General features: G+C 35.7%; 1 protein-coding gene across 1 annotated transcript in view; it reads left to right on the top strand.

The window, feature by feature from the left end:
* The window catches only part of LOC150109916 (solute carrier family 60 member 1-like), a 198,264-nt gene that overhangs the window by 167,905 nt on the left and 7,893 nt on the right, over positions 1-22,466 (top strand). The window contains exons 5-9 of the mRNA XM_090397279.1: positions 4,170-4,279; positions 4,973-5,065; positions 8,314-8,394; positions 17,216-17,363; positions 20,931-21,001. Coding sequence (XP_090253405.1) covers positions 4,170-4,279; positions 4,973-5,065; positions 8,314-8,394; positions 17,216-17,363; positions 20,931-21,001 — 503 coding nt within the window. The remainder of the gene's footprint in view (positions 1-4,169; positions 4,280-4,972; positions 5,066-8,313; positions 8,395-17,215; positions 17,364-20,930; positions 21,002-22,466) is intronic.

The following is a 22,466-nucleotide window of genomic DNA, read 5'->3' as shown; positions in this document are numbered from 1 at the left end:
ACAATAAACGTAATTTACTGAATGGATATTTGCATATGAAAACAGCCCGTTAGACTGAAATTTTGCCTAAATGAAGACCACATTGCTTCCTGGGAAGCAATGGATAACCTGGAAAGGTATCTTGTCCAAATGGCCTAACTCGTTTTGATGATTTTATTTTTTTAAGTAATTTGGTTAAATGATTAAGATTTTTGTTAGATGAAGATCACATCGCTAACATAGCAATGTGATCTTCATTTAGGAACATTTTCCGTCCAATTTTAAATCGTTAATAAATTTCTTATTATAACTTATTATGAAATTTGTTATTATTATTATTATTATTATTATTATTATTATTATTATTATTATTATTATTATTATTATTTTAAATTGCTTTCTTTAATTGGAACGTGAATAACCTATTCTATGTCTGAATTCTGTCGGCCTAATACTTTCTGCGCAAATTAAGGCTATGTATTAGAGAAGTGTTCCAGCATTAACCTAGGGGTTGCCAAACGTTTTGCCATTACACCTCCCTTTAGTGTAATCTTAATTTACACGCCTTCCCTGATAATCTGAACACTTAAAATGAACACAAACGAACAATGAAAACAATACAACGAACTTAATAAAATTATTAAACAAATAAAAATGAATGGATATTTTTATTTGTTTTCTTTCTTTTTTGTAAGCTTTTGCTTATATTTTTTATAAAATATGAGCATCCGCTTCTTATATACGATTTGCATATTTTCTGCCTTAATATATTGACATACTCATTTTTATTTTATTTAGTAAACACTTTACAAGCCTCCGTAGCTCAATCAGTATAGATGAAGCACTTTGGTGGAAAACACCTGAGTCCGATTCCCGTCAGTGACGTGAGTAACCTTTATCTGCAGGAAACTCGGGTTTTTTTGTCTCCCAGAACAGACAAACCGATCCCGCCAACTCACGCATCTACAGACATAGGATACTCTGGGAGGCATCGGACTAAAACTATTTATAGAGAAAAGAAGAGAATTTAATTTCGAAATCCGCCTTTTGTTCGTAGATTATGAAAAATCATTTCATAAAGTAAAAAGACATATATTTTGTGATACATTTACAAATAATAAATATACTGTATATATTATTACATGTAATATTGAATATATGGAAAGATAATGAAAGCAAAACGAAAATAAATAAATAAATAAATATCTGTAAACAATCTATTAACGTAGGTGTAAGACAGGGATGTTCCTCTATCCAATATTTTTTAATATTTATATTAATGAAATTCCAATAATATTATATTAATTCTATTAATAATAAAATAATAGAACAGATAAATACTTTACAAGATAAAACAAGATGAACAAAGAAAAAAAAACAAGTGAAATGAGATTCATGAGAAGAACTTCAAAATATACACCATTAGATCAAAAATGGAACAAAGATATTTTAAAGGAACTAAAAATAAAATCAAACAAATATAAAAGAAATTGGATAAAACACATAAACCGAATGAACACCATCCTAAATCAATATCGTAAACAATTAATCAAATATAGACCAGCTGGGAAGAGAAGGCCGGTTATACCCCAAAAGATGCTATTTTATATTAAGAATGAAACCGGAATGGACAAAGAAATCTATATTCGTATTTATTATTATTATTATATGGTAATCTTAATGGAGTTGGTAGCCTTATCTGTCTCTTTGAACTCATTCACGGACGAAGCACTCACAACTGACTTCGGCAAACGCATTCCACTCATTCAACACTCTCCCAGAAAAAAATAAAATAAAATCTATTCCTCTCGCCCTCACTAACTACACTCTTAATCAATTTCCAGGGATGATCCCTTAGTTCTCCTCACGCCAGACCAGTAATGAAACATTTCTTCAGCATTAATGTTATAAAACCATTTAAGGAACTTATGTCTCTATCACATTCCTCCTTACTTTTCAATCAACCAATTTCTCTAACCCACAAATCTTCAAATTATCCTGATAAGGATCATCTCGTAGTCCTTCATCCATCTTGATCACTCGCCTCTGTATCGTCGTCACCATATCACGAACATCGTCAAGAAACTCAAGTGAGTGACCAGATGTATACATAGTTGCTATAATTAAACTTCCCCTATTTATAGCCCGTTATTGTAGCTCGATCTAACAACCAATCACCAAATTTGGTAGAGAGAGAGAGAGAGAGAGAGAGACACTAATCAAACATGGAAAAGGATTCCGCGAGAAAAAAAAAATTAGTTCGAAAAGTGGCCAATAGGGGAATATGGCGTTGTACAATGTAAAAAAAGCGTTAAAATGGGCAGACAAATAAATAAATAACAATGACTAAATCGAAATGAAATATTATCGCTGTGTGTTGCACTTATGATAACACAGCAATAAAACATTTAATATCAATCTAATTTAGCACATTAATTACGGTATTACAGTTACTGGAGCGTAAGTGTTATCGAAAACTTGTTGCATGTCTCGAGCCCCATTGAGTTCACCCATGCAAAAGAGGACCTCTTGATTATATGCAGCCACCGTTCTCCTGGACCAGATTGCAATCTGTGCACAGCATTCTGAACAACAGAGTGTGACTTGTCTGAAGGAATTTTCGTCACAATCTGTGATACGTTGACCTTTAAGGCTGCCAAGATCGAGACATCGCCAAGACAGACGTTGGTCTTCAAGTAACCCCACAGCTAAAAATCGCATGAAATAATATCAGGTCATGCGACCCGAAAAAAGAGACTGATCACTCTTTCTCCAGTAATGGAAAAAGTTACTAGTCTTGTCAGAGTGATGTCTTCAAAAAAAAAAAAAATAATAATAATAAATAATAATAAATAAAGAATGCCCATAAAATTCTGCCGTGAAGCCACACCAAACTGAAATTTTCGGTAAATGTCATGAGAATACAGTGCATGGGGTGATTCAAAAGTCCAAATTCGATAGGTGTGGGTGTTTATAGTCCCGTTTAGATAAAAATGCGCTCATCTCCCCACAGAATTTTCCAAGGCCAAGCATCGTCGACTTCCAGTCTGACCAGAAACGTCAGAGCAAATGTCAGTTGCTTATTATAATCATCGTGTAGCAGCTGCTGTATGCAGCTGATCTCGTATGAATAAAATGTAATAATTTTGACTTTCCAACACCATTAATAAGACATCCAATTGTCGTACTACTTCCCGAGTGCTGCTACTACCAGCAACATTTTCGCGTGATCTGTCGACAATCTCGATGGCAACTTCTTCAATTACCCGTGGTGGAACTGGTTTCTGTCCTCTCCCAGGTCGAACTTCCAAAGATCCTGTTTCTTCAAACATTCGAATCATTGATCTAACTGCGTTAGCTAACAGAGGACCTTTACGCAAGTTCTGGCGTGCTGTTGTAGCCCAGGAAACCAAACATTTGGTTTCCTGGGCTACAACAGCGCTATATTCCACCTATCAGTAACTGTTTTTTCTCGGAATCCTTCTTCCCATATCTTGATTAGTCTTCCTAAAATTTGGTGATATTTCGATTATTAGATCGAACTATCATAAGGCTCTGAATAGGGGAGGTTTAATTATTGTTATCTTATATACACACAATAGTCCATAGTAGATGTAATTATTAGTAAGTATTTTATTTATTTATCAAAAATATATTAATGCATACATAACTAATAATGAATAATTCGAAACAACGTAATAAGTAATGACAATCGTATTACTCATTTACATCTTTTCAGAATACTGAATTTGTGCTTTACAGTTCATTTTTTTTGTCCCGTAAATTTAAGAAAATCGATTGTCGATCCCACACTATTTCAGGTAATAAATATATTGTGTTAGGGAATACAAGATGGTGGAATTTGTCTGCCTCTCTTCACTGGATGTCGTCTATAATCAGTGAAGAACTGAATTTTCTCCCTCAATCTCCAAACGTTAAATAGGGTTAAAACGTCCCTGCTTACTCCCTATATGGAATAAAATGCGTTAGTGGATTTATTTTATCTCTATTTTATTTATTTTACTTTGAAAATGCTTACAGATAAAAAGCGAGACATGTTAATTTACATTTATCATATCAAAATCAGTGTATCACATTCTTGACAGATATTCGTATATTTTGTTTTCATTTGTTTCATTATTTTTCATGCCTTTATTTCGTTTTGTTATTATTATTATTATTTATTGTAGATCCAAATAGAATTGAGGATAAATCGGATGGTCCTGCTCTGACAACCTTCCAGATCACTCTGGTCACAGTGCTTTCTGCTCTGCTGATGTTCCTGTACGATGGATTACAAGTACGTCCCACGTTTACTAGCTTATTCTTCTGAGATAATCATAATCAAGTGATATCTGATTTTAATAGTAATTTTTAAACAGCATTAATAGTCACATTGTTAATGAATTAAAAATGAATTAAATTATGTCTTGATTCAAACGATGGCATGTTTTAAAAAATTATTTAAACAGCTTCTATATGAGTCTAAAGTTAGACATTGCCATTTCGATATCGAGAAGTTTCTGAAAATAAGAATTGTTCGTTCTAAAATATTATTATTTTTGAACACCTCTTAGAAGAAAATTTTTTTTAGATTTCCACGGAAATTTGGATGTGAAATTCTTTTTCCCACAATAATACCTGTTAGGATTAGGAACACAATATGGCGGTGGTTCCCGCTTATGACCTTGGTTCCGCTTTCATCTCAGCATGCCAGCTAGAGATTTCGCTGATTTCCTGGTGATGACGAAGATGGAGACTGACTGCAAAATTAGGACTAAACCTGTCGTGTCTTGGGAATAAAAAAGACGTAAAGGATCACTTTATTTTTTTTAATGTAGAATTATTCTTAAGCTTATTTTCTTTTACGTTATTTAATTTAACGGCATTTTTTCATTCAAATAAACTGAACTTGAGGAAGGCGTTGGCTAATTTTGGTTATTTTAGAAGATTTTTTGGTTCATTTCGTTTTTTTTTTTTTATCTCCAAACAGGCAGCTTACGGTGGATACGTATACTCTTATGCAGTGAAAGGTCCTGTTCGATTGCGTAAAAGCGAAGCGGCCTACTTAAATGCTCTCTTCTGGGTGAGTTGAATTAGTATTGAAAAAAAAAAACTATGGAATGTTTCAAAAAATTATTTTTATAGAATTTCAAACTTCTTATATTTATTATTACATGACACCTCCAGGGAATCCAAAGTCTCATTGAGGGAGGGCACCTGCTCTACATCTTTCCGTCTCCACCACTCCACTAACCGCAACTACCTTCATCATCTACACCAACGCCATCTACTGCCGACCACCACCACTATTTTCACAGACAATCACAAATCCATGCCCACAGCGGGATTCGAACCCGCAGCCTTCTGGTTAGAGAGCGGATACGCTAACCACTCGGCCAGCCAGGCTGGCAAAACTACAGTTTATGATATCCTTAACAACCAACGACAAATGCATTCAAATATCACGTCACAAATTCTAATACAAGTATTAGAATCTATACATCATACATATCCCCTGGTGATAAGACTTTTCAATGTCATTTATTAAAATTTATCAAACTAAAACCAACAATCAATTGATTAATAATCTTAGTTCGAGATATTAGAATATTTTTAATTATTAATAATTAATGAGCAACCCTTTAATAACTTACATGTCTAAATCATATCTCCTCCACCTCCCCTTCCTATCCACTAGTCTCTCTGCAATTTACATTTCCCCAAACTGTCTTTATACTCAACATTCCAGAGACCAGAAACCACTTTAGTCAATCGTCTCTGGACCTTTTCCAATATCTCCTCATCCTTTTGAGAACCAGACGACCAAATCTGCGCACAGTAATCCATATGTTGCCTAATCAAAGCCTTTTATAGTGGAACCATAACATCTTGACTTCTACACTTCAGTTTCCTCCTCACCATTGCCATAATTCGTTGTCCTGTCTTCATGATATTAAGATTAAAATAATTAATAAATATTATGATTTTCAAATAGGACACTATTGTATGTTATTAACTATTTTATTTTTAAAATGTTTAAATCTTTAAAATTGATTTCTATTTAGGTTTAAATTTATTTATATTAGAATGAAGGGAAGCTTCCATATTCACCTAATGCTATGCTTGATGGAGCCAGTTTGAGTTCAGTATGAAATACGATTTTGTTTTCATATAAATATAAGCTTCCAGTATATATATTCTGGGAGCTTTATTAAGTAACAATAACCATCGTTGTACTATATTTATATGGAAACAATGGTTATGTTGTTCCCATAGAAACAAGACAACTTTTTAACCACGTATGCTGATATTTTTTCATGTTGCTTTTGCATTAAAAAATCTAGTTTGGTGTAACCATCTATTCAAAAATCTTTTTTTTTTCAAATCATGTTCAATGTGTTTAACTTCATCCTCTCTTCGTTCCAATAACACTGATCAGCCTCCTTGAGATATAATGTAATATCGCTAAGGAACGTGAGAAAACTGACAAAAGTCGAACTTTTCTTGTTTGTTAAGGCTCAGAGTTATTTAATCGAACGACATCGGTCGATTCCATAAAGGCGGTTTTATCAAAGATGCGATCGTTCCATTTGGAATGTGAAGCATGAGAAAGCCGCCAATTTCGCCATGATTGGATGGAGGAAATTGGCAGCCATCAAGTCTATTCGAATAGTATCCATTAATAAGAAATTCCGCACAAAGATAAGCTTGCTGGTTCTTTGGAAAGAATTCAACGATGCCATCTGCAAATTTTTGAGATCTTTCACGTTTTGCAACCCCAACACTACAGAATAATAAAAATAATGATAAATACTACTATCTATTAAAATTTATGTACTATAAATATAAAATTTTTTATTAAAATATTATTTACTAAATTTGATAAATATAAATAATAGAAAAATCGAAATGATCCAGATTATCTGGGAAACTAACATGGCCTTATACAAAAAATTCTTTAAGCTGTTTATCAGGTCTGATTTTAGAATTTCTACACGTACTTAGAGGAATACTAGGAAAAGTGTCAAGCAGATGACCCTAGCCTATGGCCCTTGGGAAAGTAATCTACCATGAATACAAGAAGAACTGCTGTATTTAAGTCTGAGGATGTTGTGAGGATTATCAGGATGCAAAGTTGTCTTGATAATTGATGATTGAAATATCGATTTTTTTTCGATTGGCAAAGTTTTGGTATAGCTTCGGCTTTCCCTGCTGGATGGTATGGGTTGCTCTAGTGGATATTTTCTTATGAGGTAGGGTATGATAAACAGTGAGTGACAGAGTCGGTATGAGTTTATTTTTCCTGAGAAATAAGAGCGAATTTTATCTGTATGTGTAATAATGAACGACACTGATAGAGAACTATGGCGAAATGTATTATCAGAATAGCAGAGTTAGTTGTTTGGTTTGAGTATCAATCAATTTAAGGGGCCGTTCCAGCCGTTACATTATTACATTAAGAAATATCCATGAACAAGCGATGATTGGGAATCATACCGAATACAATTGAGAAAAAGAACAACAAGTAAGAATCTGTCTTTTCGCATATCCAGTTTCACTCTACTCTGATGACGTCAAAACCACGCAGTCACAAAAAACTAACAAAAGGATGAAAACTGAGCGTAGAGAAGAAACTTAACTGGCAGTACTAATGTTGTAGTTAGACAACGGATGCGGTCTTACACTGGTCGATGAAATTCATTGAAAAATTTGGGAATCTAAAGGCATTCACGAAACATGAGTATCAACGGTAGAATTCGAACCCATAACCTGTTGCTTCGAAAGCGAATACTAACCATTCGTCTGAATTTCAACTTCGGTACGGTGTGAGACCATACCCTGTTTATCGCAGGACACAAAAAAGGGGACGGTGGGGGGGTGTCATAGATAAAATAAAAGGCTTAACCAAGTAATGCATATTCTGTATGTAATTTACAAGTCGCATCAGCGACCACTGCACAACCTTCAGGTTTATAAGAATATAAAGAAAAGAAAATAGCGATAAAAAAATTTAACGACTATAATCAATCAAACCAAGCCTGCAGAGAAGTTAACTGGTTGCTGATCTCTCTCCCCCCAGCGTCCCCTTTTTTGTGCCTTTTTTTCCCTACTCATTTCCCACCTTTTTTTGAGGAACCAATCGGCGAGGAAAGATGGTATCAGGATACTGTAAAAAAAAAAAAAAAAAAAAAAAAAGAGACTTCTATTTACGAGCAAGATGATTATCAGAAGACAAACAGTAATCTCGCGCAGACGGTACGTCCTACTTCCCGAATGTTTGTTCTGACCACACTTTCTTATTTTGTTCATTTTTATTTTTTTTATTTGTAGGGAATGTTCGCCGCAGGTCGTCTTTTATCGATTGCTCTTGCAACTAAGCTAGCGCCAGCTTTTATGCTCTTCTGTAACATCGTAAGTATAAAACGTTGTGTTTGCTTTCTCTCTCTCTCTCTCTCTCCCAATTTCCTTTTTTAAATCATCCAGCTAATAAGACATTTCAGTTGAATTAGTTTTAATCTATACTAATTTATGCAAGATGTTTACTCTAATTTAACAACAGTAAATGATATTCAAATTATTATTAGCAATATATATTGCAAATAGAGATGACATTTTGTATGTTTTTCTTTCAGAATGTGAATGTGTGTGTATATATATATCACGCGCTGCATCTTATGTTACAATATGTTTTGAGATGGCAGCAGCGAAAAAAGCATAGTCATCATTCATTCCAAATGCCTTGGGTTTTAAGAATAAATGCACAATTACTTTTGTTATTTTCATTTTCTTTCTTTTTTTCTTCATACTTCTTTAGTCTACTCTTATTCTCTTTTTATCCGTCCATTGCATCCCTTTTTTACTTCTATTTCTACTCTTCTCCTCCGCTCTCTCTTTTCGTTTTTCCATTAACATCTTTGAATACCGACTAGTTCCTATCGCTAATTAAAATAATTAGCCAATAACTGATTCCCCGAAGCAAAAGAGATTAGCCACTAAATACTGAATTATAACTTAAATAAAGAATATGTATGTAATGTATGTAACCTAAACAATTCTTGTTATATTTCCATGATTTCTCAGCTATTGGTGGTAAAGTGAAAATCTGATCATTTTGAACGTGCCAACCACTATTTGGAGTGAACCATGCTTGTTCGTTTCTTCCACAATTTTTTTCCGTAATTTTTCTTAACCTCTTCATAAGTATTCTGGCAAAAATCTTACTAGGAAAACTCAGTAAAGAAATTCCTATACAATTACCATATTCGGTTTTGCAATGCAGTCATTGCAAAAATTATATCTCCATATTTGAGTATTTCTGGTTAAACATCATTCATTTCAGCTGCCTTTCTTCATATCAACTTTTTTTGGATGGCATTTTCAGGATTTAGAATTGATATGTATCCTGATTGCATTATTCCACTCATTGCAAAATCTGTGAGTGGAAATATTCAAGAATATTTCCACTCACAGATTTTGCTACAATAGCTAATTTTTTACTGATGCAGCGAGATCTGTGGCTGTATTTTAGTAAAATAATTTGCTACTGCAATAGCAGTAGCTAATTTTTGTTGCTGTACTGACAGTTAAAAGAAGCAAATAAATATTGTATTACATTGTATGTAGTCAGTTTTTCAGAAGGGTGAGGAGGACGAAGTAAATATTTGATCTATTCTGTTCCACTATAAGTATTATAAGAAAGACACAATGCAGGATCCACATATAATCTTCTTCTTCTTCTTCTTCTTCAAGTGTCATTCCCTAGAAGGAGGTTGGCAACCATGTCACAGATTTTTTTCTTTCTTTTGCTGCTCTGGAACATTTATGGTAATTAATGTCAGTCCAGTCCTTAATGTCTTCAAACCACATTCTCCTGGGTCTACCTATCCCTCTTTTTTCCATCCAGTTTCCCTTCTATTATTAATTTCCAAAAGCCTTCTTTTCTAGTTAATGTCCAAAATATTTTCGTTCTTTAATTATTTCCATTAATGTTTTTTTTTTCATTTTTGCTTTCTTTAAAATGTAATACTGGCTTGAAAAATTTATCATGTTTACTGTGCAGAGCACGTTAATAGATTAACTGTCTTTGTAAGCGATGAAAGGTTTACGATCCTGAATAACACAAAAATAAATAAGAAATGGTAAGACCACTAAGGCTAACATATTAAGAGAGAGAGAGAGAGAGATCAGATAAGTTTAAAAAATCAACTATAAATATTAAATGAAGTACAAGAGGGATGTTTACTCTTCGGTCATTAATCATGACTTATTTTTTACGGTATTAACAACACCACAAACACTTTTATCAACAAAGATGTTTTATTAACGCTTATATTTCGCTGATTTTCAACTCAGCATCATCAGAGCACAACACACTTGTAAACGTTAATAAAACATCTTTGTTGATAAAAGTGTTTGTGGTGTTGTTAATACCGTAAAAAATAAGTCATGAATAACCATCAATACCTAAGCTTATCTGTTAGATCGGTCATTAATACTTACGAGATTTTAAACAAAGAATATAAAAAGACTGTACATTCTCTAAATTCATTTATTATTATTTTGTACATGCCAATCCCATTCGGGAAAAGCCACACACACACACTAGCCGTACGCTAGTACGTGAGTGGTTTATTATTATTATTATTATTATAGAAATCTTTAATATTATTAGGATTATTAGGATTCAAATGTGCAGCCTGTTTCTTGGAGTGCTATCCACTGATTCAACTAACTCGATTACATAATTACTAGAAACATAAATCACCTAACACGGGAGTGCACATAAACCATTTTAATTAATATAGCTGCTTGGTGCAAATTGGCGCTAGAATCGCTTTCAGCAAGACAATAATGAAAGTAAATTAACATTTAATTAATCTAAATTCATTAAATAATTCACTAAATTCATTAAATTCATTAAAAAGGGGGGTGCTTAAGGGTCAAAGCTGTATAACTGAGAGGAGACCTCCACATACCCTTTAAAGGAATGCGGAGAACCGACCAGGGCTTCTGACCTAATGTCCAATCCTCACCTTCTCGTGGTGCACCCTGTTGGGTATCTACTTTGATACTGAAGGAACGAGAATGGACTGGCAATTTGGGATTTAGCCGACCAAATTGTATTCTTATTGGTTAAACCAAAATAAAAAATGATGGTACAACATGACAAAATTTCATGCCGGCTGGAGCGTCGCCCGGTTAAACAAGGCCCCCGTTGTTTTCGCCAGGGAACCAGGGCGAACAGCGAAAAGTCAGCTACTGGAACAAATCTGAAAACAAACCCCAACTCAACATCACCAGAGTTAAAGATCGGTACTATCAACGTAAGAAGCCTGAATGGCAAAGAAATCGAGCTAGCTGAGGAATTAGATAACTACCAGATCGACATAATAGGGGTGACTGAAACAAAAACGACCAAAACTGGTGAGATCTTTCTGAGCAATAAATACAAAATGTTATATTCAGGCAATGACAATCAAGGAAAAGAAGTAGCCATAGTATTCAACACAAAATACGAGGCTAATCTTCTTGAATGGCAGTCAGTCTCAAGTAGAGTAATGTGGGCAAATATGAGAATGGGAACTGGACAATGAGACTTATTTGTGCCTATGGTCCCACATAAGGCTCTACTAAGGTAGAAGTGGAGGAATTTTTTGAGGCTTTAGAAAAAGCAACTGAAATGAAAAAGGAAAAGTTGGTCCTTGTTGGGGATCTAAATAACAGAGTTGAAAATGATTGTCAGACATGCAAAAATATTTTGGGAAAATTTGGAGAAAAGAGAAAAGCTAATAATAATGGCAAATATCTGTTGGATTTCTGCTCAGGACATGGACTGGTTATTACTAACACCATGTTCCAACATAAAAATGTGCACAAATTCACATGGAGAGAAGAGGCTAGGAATAAGAAAAGTCTCATTGACTATGTTATTGTTGATAGTGATGTTTTCTCCCTGGTGCAGGACACCAGAGTGTACAGAGGATTTGAAATTGGAAGTGATCACTATTTAGCTTAAGCAGGATAAAATTGAATTTCATATTGAAAAGAATAACATGTAAGAAAGTTTTAAAGCGAATCAAAGTTGAGCAGCTCTCAGATGTGAACTGTAGACTAAAATACAGAAAGATTATTGAAAAGAAAATGAAAGACTTTTAGAACAGGAATCAAACCTTGGAGATTCATTGGCAAACTCTGAAGAAAACGTTGATTGATTCTGCCAGAGAGGCATGTGGTGAGGTTGTGTGCAAGGATAAAAAAATCAGAAGTCCCTGGTGGACACAGGAAGTTAAAGAGGCAGTGAAGGAAAAGAAGAACGCATATCAAAAGTTCCTGGCAAATAAGTCAGCTTTTCCTCTTACAGAATACAGAGACAAATGTAAGAAAGCTAAACAGTGTGTAAAACTAGCTAAACAAAAGTCATGGGAAGACTTTGGCAAGAATATAGAAAATAAATATCAAGAAGGTGGCAAAATATTCGGGAGGTTGTTGAAGAAGCTTAGGAATGGAGGAAAGAGTGCTGTAAAAGGAGTTAGAGATGATAAAGATGACATGAAAACAGGAGAAAAAGATATCCTTGAAGTATGGAGTAATTACTTTGAAAAAGTGCTAAATGAAACAAGCAGTGATGACAGCACAGTGATAAAAAACACTGACCAGGCATGCAGTCAGGAATACATATCCATACTTGAAGTAGAAAAAGCCATCAAAGGCTTGAAATGTGGAAAGGTAGCAGGAGTAGATGATATTCGACCAGAAATGCTGAAGTATGGTGGTATAAAAGTCTTACAGTGGCTGCACTGCATAGTCATGCTCTACTCCAATCATCGGGACGAATTCCCGATGATTGGAGTAGAGCTCTCATAGTACCCATATATAAAAAGGGAAATAAAACTGAATGTAAGAATTACAGAGGTATTTCCCTACTGAGTGTTCCTGGTAAGATCTATGCAAGTATACTTGAGAAACGGTTGAGAAGAATTGTGGAAGAAAAGCTTGGTGAAGAACAAGCTGGATTCAGGCGAAATAGAGGCTGTCAGGATCAGATCTTCACTTTAGGACAAATAGTCGAGAAAGCATGGGAATACAACAAAGATCTGTATTTAAGTTTTGTCGATTTGGAAAAGGCATATGACAAGGTGCCAGGAGAGAAGCTATTCAATACGCTGCAGTTATATGGTGTCAATGGGGCATTATATCAAGCAATACTTAGTCTTTATTTGAGTTGTAAGTCAGCAGTTAGAATTGAAGGAAGTACAGGAAGATGGTTCAATGTTAAATCTGGTGTGAGACAAGGATGTACGTTATCCCCTCTGTTATTCATTATCGATATGGATCACATTATGAAGGAATGTGGTATTAAACCTGATATCAAAATTGGAGATGTTAATGTCAGCTCTTTGCTTTATGCGGATGATGTTATACTTCTAAATAAATCCGCTACAAGTCTGCAAGATTCTCTGACTATATTGAATAGCTGTTGTAATAGATATGGTATGAAGGTCAGCAATAAAAAGACAAAGACAATGAAAATAGGCAGAATTATTGAAAATGTCAACTGTGTTGTGAATGGAGAACCTGTGGAACAAGTAAAACATTTCAGCTACTTAGGCACGATTTTTACTGAAGATGGTAAATTAAATATAGAAATAGACAACAGAATCAGCAAAGCTCGTATGGTGGGAAGTCAATTGAATAAATTCATATGGAATAAGAAAGAAATTAGTCGGAACACTAAATTATCTGTATACAAGACAGTGTTCAAACCAATTTTAACTTATGGATCTGAGATCTGGGTCAGAAGTAAAACACTTGACCAAAGACTAGAGACCGCAGATATGAGAGTCCTGAGAAAGATTAGAGGCATGAACAGATGGCATCAATGGCAATATCATATTAGAAATGAGGATATTAGGAAAGAACTTGACATTGTCAGCATCCAGGAATGCATTAGCAGAGCTAATCTCAGGTGGTATGGTCACTTAAATAGAATGGGAGAGGAAAGATTAGCAAAACAAGTGTTCTCTGCCAGGAAAACGACCCAGAGGAAGACCAAGATATAGGTGGATTGATACGGTACAAAGTGCCTTAGACGATAGAAATGTAAGATCTGATAATGTTGGAGTCTTGACAAGTAACAGACTGATTTGGAGGAAAATTGTAGATAGGAAGTTAGTAATGATGTAATTTTTTCATGTAGTACTGTCATATCCTGTACACCCCTTGAGGGTACATGGCAGGAATTTGATGATGATGATGATGAAATTCATTAAATATTTCATATAGAATATAAAGTAAAATAATATGTTAATTATTAATTTTTTTAAAAAAAAATACTCACCTTTTTACAATATTGTCTCTTAGTAAAATTAAAACTTTATGGCTAATCCATTAGCAGAATGAAATATTTATTGCGTTGTTTATGTGTTTGCCTTAGTGGTCTTTGAAGGTTTGATACATTTTGCTAGAGGATTGATACAGTGAATGGATTAGTGCAATTGAGAACTGATTTACGCGGTTGTTCAGGTAATTTCGTGTTTCCTGATATTGTGGGTGATAATTATCTCTATTGATTGACTTCAAATGATTATATTATAAAGTGTAAGTAATTGTAACTATTAAATCTAAGCTCTCCAGTTGTGCAAAGTTGGTGTATTTGTAATACTAATCTTGTTATTTTAAAATCTGTGGATAATATTTCTGAACCAGAGCAAGAATTTCCAAAGCCAGTAATAACCCAAACCAGCTAGGAACGGATGATTGTGGGTTCCAGTGGGTGGAATGCTGCCTGCTTGGTATGGAGAACTTAAACGATTTAATACAACACTCGAAGAGATCAAGCGCTTGATCTATTCAAGAAGTTATTGAAGAAGTTTGATATCGAGTGGCAGGGTTTCCTAAACCTGTATACACAAACAAATGATCTTGAAGGTGAAGAAGAGGATACAGAAAGCGAAAAAAACTGTCTCCCACGTAAGGAGCCCCAGCAGATGGACTCCCAGGAGGAACACACCAGCAAAAGACGAATGAAGAAGATGACCACACGGAGGAGGACTCATCTGCAAAAGACGTCCCAAGCAACAAAGAAAAGGTTCCCCCAGTAATTCTACAAGAGAAAGAAAAGTGGACCTCAGTCTTACTGATCCTCAGGGAACAAAATATCGCCTACGCACCCAAAATACAGATGAGGGGTTAAAATCTAAGTTACCACTGTTGCTAATTACAGACAGATAACCAAAATGATGGACAATTCTAAACTACAATATCACTACCTTTCCTCTAGCGAAAGAAACCTGACGGTGGTACTTCGAGGGGGAGGGGAGCTGTTGCCGAGGACATCACATCTGATGAGATCCCTGCAGACCTGATCAATCAGAGCTTGACCTCAATCAAGGTAAGCAGGATGCACAGAACAGACAAAACCAATGCCACTAGTGCTGGTCGAAATTACCAACATCCAAAAACAGATTACGAGCTAACCGCAGTCTGCATTCTCACGATGAGCACAGAAAAAGAGCTTCAGCAAGGTAATGCCATAGATGCCAAATATTTGGCCATGTCTAAAAGCTATGCAAAGCAGAATATAGGTGCCTAAAATGCGGTGAAAACTATCAAACCATCACCTGCACCAAGCCAAGAGCCACACCGGCCAGATGTTCCAAGTGCGCGGGCCTCATTCCACCAATTATAAAGGTTGCAGCCTCTATTCGAAAAATCGTAGGCCGGTAAACCCCCCCCCCCTGCGACACACACACACACACACACACACACACACACACACACACACACACAATGTCACTCGAAGAAACTAGGATGATCATCCCCAAAACAAAGAAATCCGAACCCGATAACTCAAGAAAGAACTCAGTCCCCAATCAAAACCTAAGCTTAAGCAATGCACTCAAAGATTACAGCACCTAACTACCAAACAAGCCCCAACATAGCAGCAATGTTGACTGCCTCGCTAGCCACCATGTTCCACGAATTCAGTAAAACCAGCTCATCACCATCTTCGACAAAGAGATTCCTGAAAGAAACCCACTCCATTCCGATAGCTCTCAGTCATGAATAAAAACAAAACCGAACTCCTCTCCTGATCACTGCGTGGAATGCCAACGGGCTTTCCAACAAGATACTGGAGTTACAAGAGTTCGCACACAGACGCAATCCCGACATAATATTAATCAACGAAACGCACCACCGATCTGCAAATAACCTTAAACTAAGATGATATTCCAGGTACAAACGGACATGCTCGACACCAGAGGCAGAGGCACCTCCATCTACATCAAAACCTATTTAAACACAATGCCATAACCAACCTACAAACCATCAACCTAGAAATAACCGACAGAGAAGTGCACACGAACAATGCTGGCAGACTCAAAATATATGCAGCCTACAACTCACCAAGCAATCCCCAACCGAATGTCAGACTTGGACGCTATCCTCGGCTCCACAGACTCCACCATCATAGCAGGAGACTTAAAAGCCAAGCATGCAGCCTTGTGGTTCAGCACCACACTCAATAAAAACGGTCGAGCACTGAAAAACCATACAACACACACAACTGAGCTGTATTAGCACGACCACAGAATCCACCCATCACAGCCCTCATGGTAGATCAGAAGTACTAGACATTGTTATCTTCAGAAACATCAGATATCAGTATCAACTAGAGACGATCAACGAGCTATCGTCAGACCACAACCCCATCCTGCTTAAACTAGGCACAAAAGATCAACTCTCCCCCTACTATACTCCTTGATAGAATGGGACAAACTATCCAAAATTCTCCCAGAACACATCAGCCATCATCCACAAAAAAGAAGAGATAGATGAATCTGTGAATAACTTAACAAATCAGATCAACAAAGCGCTAGCAGCAGAGCCACAATCTCCTACACGACCAACGGGCTCCCAGAGGATATCATGGACCCGATTAGAACAAAAAACAAAGCCGGAAAGAGATACCGCAACACAAGAGCTAGCTCTACAAGACAAAAAAAAATCTAAACAACATGAACAGCCAAGTCAGAGAAGCACTTCGAAACCTCAGAAATCAGGACTGGGAAAACAAGCCAACAGCACTCAACCCACAGGATCATAAATATTTCGTTGTTTGATTTTTCACATTTTCTCTTACTTTCATTCCTGTAAATAAACAACTATATAATAATAATAAAACCAAACCTTCTTCGATTTTAAGCGGAATTTCGTTTTTCTCTCTTTCCAGATGGGTTGTACCTTTGCATTGCTGCTAATGCTCGCTCTCCGGTACAGCCAAGTCATGCTTATAATAGGTACATGTTTGTTAGGGATCTTCATGAGCAGTGTATTTCCAACAGCCCTATCCTTAACGGAACAATATATTCATGTAACACGTAAGTCAAGATTAAATTCAACATCATTTTCCCCTTTTACAAGTAATGATTCATGAACAGATGATAGCCTAATTATTGTGAAATATATTTATAAAATATATTAAAAAATTAGAAATTGTATCTGGAATGTTGTTCTTTTTAATTTTTTATAATTTTAATCGGTTTAAGCGGTTTGACAATTCTTTTCTAGACTCTGGCCCATTAAGAACGGAAGCATTTCCAAAGCTTCGCAAAAAAATAAACCAATGATTATTGAAATCGTAGGTTTGCTTTTCAAAAAAGTCCCACTGAAAAGGCTCCATTGGAATGCTATCCTGTTCAGGACACGAGGAATCTTTGCAGCTGAATTTCAAGTGAAGGTGAATTAGCTGGTCTGATAAACGAGGGCGCAAGATCCTTTCTTCTTGGACGTCTATTTGATCCCACAGCAAAGAAACATTACCTACTTTTCTGGCTAACATAAATAATCTACATCCACGAATTCATTCCACTATAGAAACAGAAAAAAAATAATAATTAAACTATTCTACCGCTCGTAGTCCGATGAACTGATTCCATTTGTGTAACAAAAACCTTCACGATATGCTATATTCAACAGCAATCGGCTCGACATCCTCTCATAAGAATTGAATTCAAACTGGATCGTCGTGCTCACACTGTATTCATACACCGCATCTACTATAACAAGAACTTATAAACATCAAACGGTATATCAATCTCAATGGCTTTTCATAGCGGACCACAAAATATATTTTTAGAAGTTTTTCTAGCTAACATAAGTAATCTACACCCACGAATTCATTTCACTATAGAAATAGAAAAAAATTAAACTTCCTAGACATCCTAAACTTCCTACAAGATATTTTTATGACTATAACTCTAGCTCAGATAATAAGAAAACAGTACGTATAACCCATATTCCGTACATATCTGGAATCTCCGTACCAATCTCTAAAATTCTTAATAAATATAATTTAGTGACAACGTTTATTCCATTTAACAAACTATCATCGTCATTATACCATCGTCTAAAGATGAACACTTTCGCCTGGTGTCTACCAAATTCCATGTCACTGTCACCTCTCTAATTTCGGTCAAACTGGACGTTCGGTATAGAAAACAATGTAGGAACACTAGTCATACATCATCAATAGAAAACCTGAGAAACTGATCCTGCACAACATAGAACAGATACCGATAAACCATCGGGATCACAATATCCTAATATCTGAAGCACACTTAATCCATCGGTGTTACCATAAGTTTGAATGGTAATTTAAAGAAAGCGCTGAAGCCTTGCTCCATCGTCCGAATTTGAATCAGAACAACGACCTTTAACTTCCAAAAATCTGAGAAAGTCTTATTATTATTATTATTATTCGTGAAGCCTCCAAGGAGTCCGAAGACTCATCGCGGGAGGACATCTACAACTGTCTCAACCACTACACCGAACCTCTACTACGAATCATCACCATCAACGCCATCTACCGCCCACCTTATTCTAATCATGCATAATTAAAGATTTTTAAATAGTTAAAAATATAATTAAGTAATAGCTAATAATACTATGGTTCTTCAGTTTTTTTGTTTTTCAATTTTTATATATAGTATCGCGCAGGTCTCTCTGTTTTAAATGAGTCCAATCGCCCTAGTATTCTATACCTATTGCTAATGGTGATGATCTTTTAATAAATATAATTCATTCTTTACTTGGTGAACGTGTGTGTGAATTTTAAGACACGTTATGAAGAAGAATTGCAGTATGCAATTCTTCTGCAGCTCTTTCACAAGACCGTGAATACGTCCTGATCCTGTCTCACACGAAGAGTGTTATCAAGTCTTATTCAGGAATGATTAATTAGCTAGTCTTACAGCGATATGTAAAGGTCGTTCTCTCCAGCAAAATTGAAAACAATCCTGTGAATATCACATCATCATCATCATCATGCATATCAAGGATTTAGGTCTAGCGTGGTACTGTTCCGGCCTTAGAAGTCATCGTTGAATCTTTTAAGAGGACGTCCTGGTTTTCTTTTTCCTAATGGCTTGTAATTTAAGGTTGTTTTGGTAATCTTTCTGTTTTCATTCCTTGAACGTGTTCCATTCATTTATGTTTATATTTTTTAATTTTTTCTATGACTGATTCTTGGTTTAATTCTTTCATAATTCTGTGAATATCACGATTAATGAAAATAAACTTTTCAGAAGCCTAAACAGACATGAGTATTTTACTGAGAAGATAAATCATAGTTGTTACTAAGTATTTGCAGTGTCAAAATTCCATGATTTCTGTCTAGTTCTCCAGTGTTAGATCTACTAATACTCCCCTCCAGTGGCGCACTCAGGATTTAATTTTTTTGAGGGAGGGGGGAAGCAGAGCTGAACGTAAAAAAATATTTTTAATGCAAATTCAATAAAATTAATTAAATGATTATAAAAATTTATTTAAATAATAAAATCCAGTTTTCTTTCCTTTTTACAAAGCTCTTGAGTTACTTCAGTCGTGGTTACATTAATCTCTCTGTGTATATTTAGCAAAGCCAGTCCGTTCAATCATGATTGTGTCATATGAATAGTTTTTAATAAGTTATAGATGTTAGAATATATCAATTTGTCACACTTCGAAACTACATCAATGACATTTTTGCATGTAGCTATTGCAAACGGTTTTTTAAATTTTTTATACCACAACTTGAGCTCGGGCACTACTTCGTTCGTCTTGTGTTCACAGCGGCCGTGATTCCCGGGAGCTATAGGGTATTGCCACATTATGTGACCGCTAATTTATAAGTAGCATAGAAATAGAAGACACGTTTTTTTTTTCCTTTTTCTTTAGGGGGTACCAGGGACCCCTGTCCCCCCCTCTGGATGCGCCACTGCTCTCCCCCTCTACATACTATATTTTATGCCAAAGAATATTTCTTTGGATTTTTCAATGATTATGGAACTCTACATTTGTGAACAAATAGTTCTTTTCGCTTAAAGCCTTTAATGCTGCTTAGCACTAGTGGCTGTTAAAAACAAGAAATTGATATCCAAGGCATTCTTTATTGTTCCTGTTATTTTATTGATCATCTGTTGTATCGTATCATTTCAATCTTCCTTCAAAATGTTTCTTCAGCGCTCAGTGCAGTCATTTTAAGCGTGATACTTCTCGTTTTCTTGCTGCTTGATTGGTTTGCTGGGTTACAAAAAAAAAAAAAAAAAAAAAAAAAAAAAAAAACGCCATAGATAGCTTGGCGCCTATGTGGAGATAAAGCTTTGATCTACCAAGTAGAAAGAAATCATCCAGAAAAGAAAATATAAAAAAATCTGTTGCTATGGTTATTTATCCAAGTTTAAGTTATTGTAACACGTTCTGACAACTGAAAAAATCAACAAATATTCTTGATCGTTTTCTGGACCACAGAATCCAATCGATGAGAGTTACTTTTCGAATAAATAATAATTGTAATGAATTTAATCAAACGTTTCCTGATGAGATTTTTAGATATTTCTTTTTTTTTTTTTTTTCTATAATCTGCTATCTCAGACTGTCTAAAGGAATTAATTGTATTTTCCCCCCAGCTACGATCACAAGTTTTCTGGTGTTTGGAGCTGCAGTGGGAGAAATGTCCATGCCCGTCATCGTCGGTCATGTAAGTTACTCATATATATAATTTTGTGATTAAGGTTTCGTTTTGTGATTATTAGCAAAATATTGAATACGGCGAACAAGTTAATGATAAGCTATTCAGGAACTTGAAAAAATGTATTTAGAAATCAATAAATTAAACACGCCGGACAAAAAATTACGGATTGCTGATTGAAACATGTACATTTAAAGGTGATGAACATAAAGAGTCGTAAATATAGGCAGAGTAAAACTGCTGGAATATGAATGAGAATGTCTGGTGTGTGTGTGTGTGTGTGTGTGTGTGTGTGTGTGTGTGTGTGTGTGTGTGTGTGTGTTTAATGCATCTGTAGCATTCTGTATTTCGCTTTTACAGGTACAATCATGGGTCTTAAAAGGTGACGTTAGCGAGTGGCAAAACGGAACGATAGTAGTTTTTGGCCGGAAACATAACATTCCTTGCGAGAGGTGGTGAAGTTTGTTAGAGTCCTGAATCCGCAGTCGGTAGTGTCCACTTACAGTGAAAGAAGTATGGAAGCTGTGATGACAAACCGGGATCATAGGCGTTTTGGGATGACTAGCAAGAGTTGAACGTTTCCAAACTCGTTAAGAACTGCTTCAACAATACAATGATGGACCCAATAAACCAGTTTCGAAACGAACACAACGGAAAGAAGTGTAAGGGTTAAGCGTTTTCAGTCGTGTTGAGCGGATATGTCCTAAGTTAATAACTGTCCAGAAGAAACATCACTTTGCTTGGGCTAAACAGCATCGTCACTGGACCATTGACAGTGTAGACGAATAATATGGTCAATGCTTCTAGATTCTGCTTGTATTTCAATGATAGCCCTCCAGAGCATGCGAAAGGCTGAAGATGCATTTAACCTCCAATGTGTCCAAAGAGCTGTGCAAAAAGGAGGTGGTACTGTCATATTTGGGGGCTGTATTTCAAGTGCTGTTGGCCAATTCGTTGAGGTGTCTCAGATATTCCATGGATTATCTGAGATTTTTAAATAATGAATTATTGCCATTTGTCCATTTTTAGAACAAGGACACATAATGGATTCTAAGTAGGGCAGTACTTACACTTTTCATGAGGCGGGAGGGACCCGAGGCGCTAGAGTGCCCCACCTTATTGTTTGGGATACCCTTAAATTAGCCATACTTTTTCTGGGACCCTAGCTAGTCTCGTGCGCCTGTGCATAAATACGGCCCTGATCCTGAGTTCTCGCGTCACTCGAGCTAGAACTGTGCTGGATTGGTTTGCAGGAAATGAGAAAGACGTTGCACATCTCAATTGGCAAACCAATTCACCAGATCTGAATGTTATTGAAAAAATCTGGGACATGTCAGAAAGGGCAGCAAAGAAGAAACATGAACACCATGGAAATTTGGCGCAATTAAAATTAAGAGATCCTTTAAGCATGGAGTGGAATAAACTTGGTTATGAGTCACATTGATAGCATGCCAAAAATTTCCAAGCAGTAATT

The sequence above is a fragment of the Typopeltis vanoorti genome, chromosome 1, assembly GCF_054136105.1.
Source record: "Typopeltis vanoorti isolate ZY-2024b chromosome 1, IOZ_Tvanoo_1.0, whole genome shotgun sequence".
In the NCBI taxonomy this organism is placed as follows: Eukaryota; Metazoa; Arthropoda; class Arachnida; order Uropygi; family Thelyphonidae; genus Typopeltis; species Typopeltis vanoorti.
The sequence above is the reverse complement of the archived record's forward strand: the minus strand, read 5'-3'. Positions and strand labels throughout refer to the sequence as shown.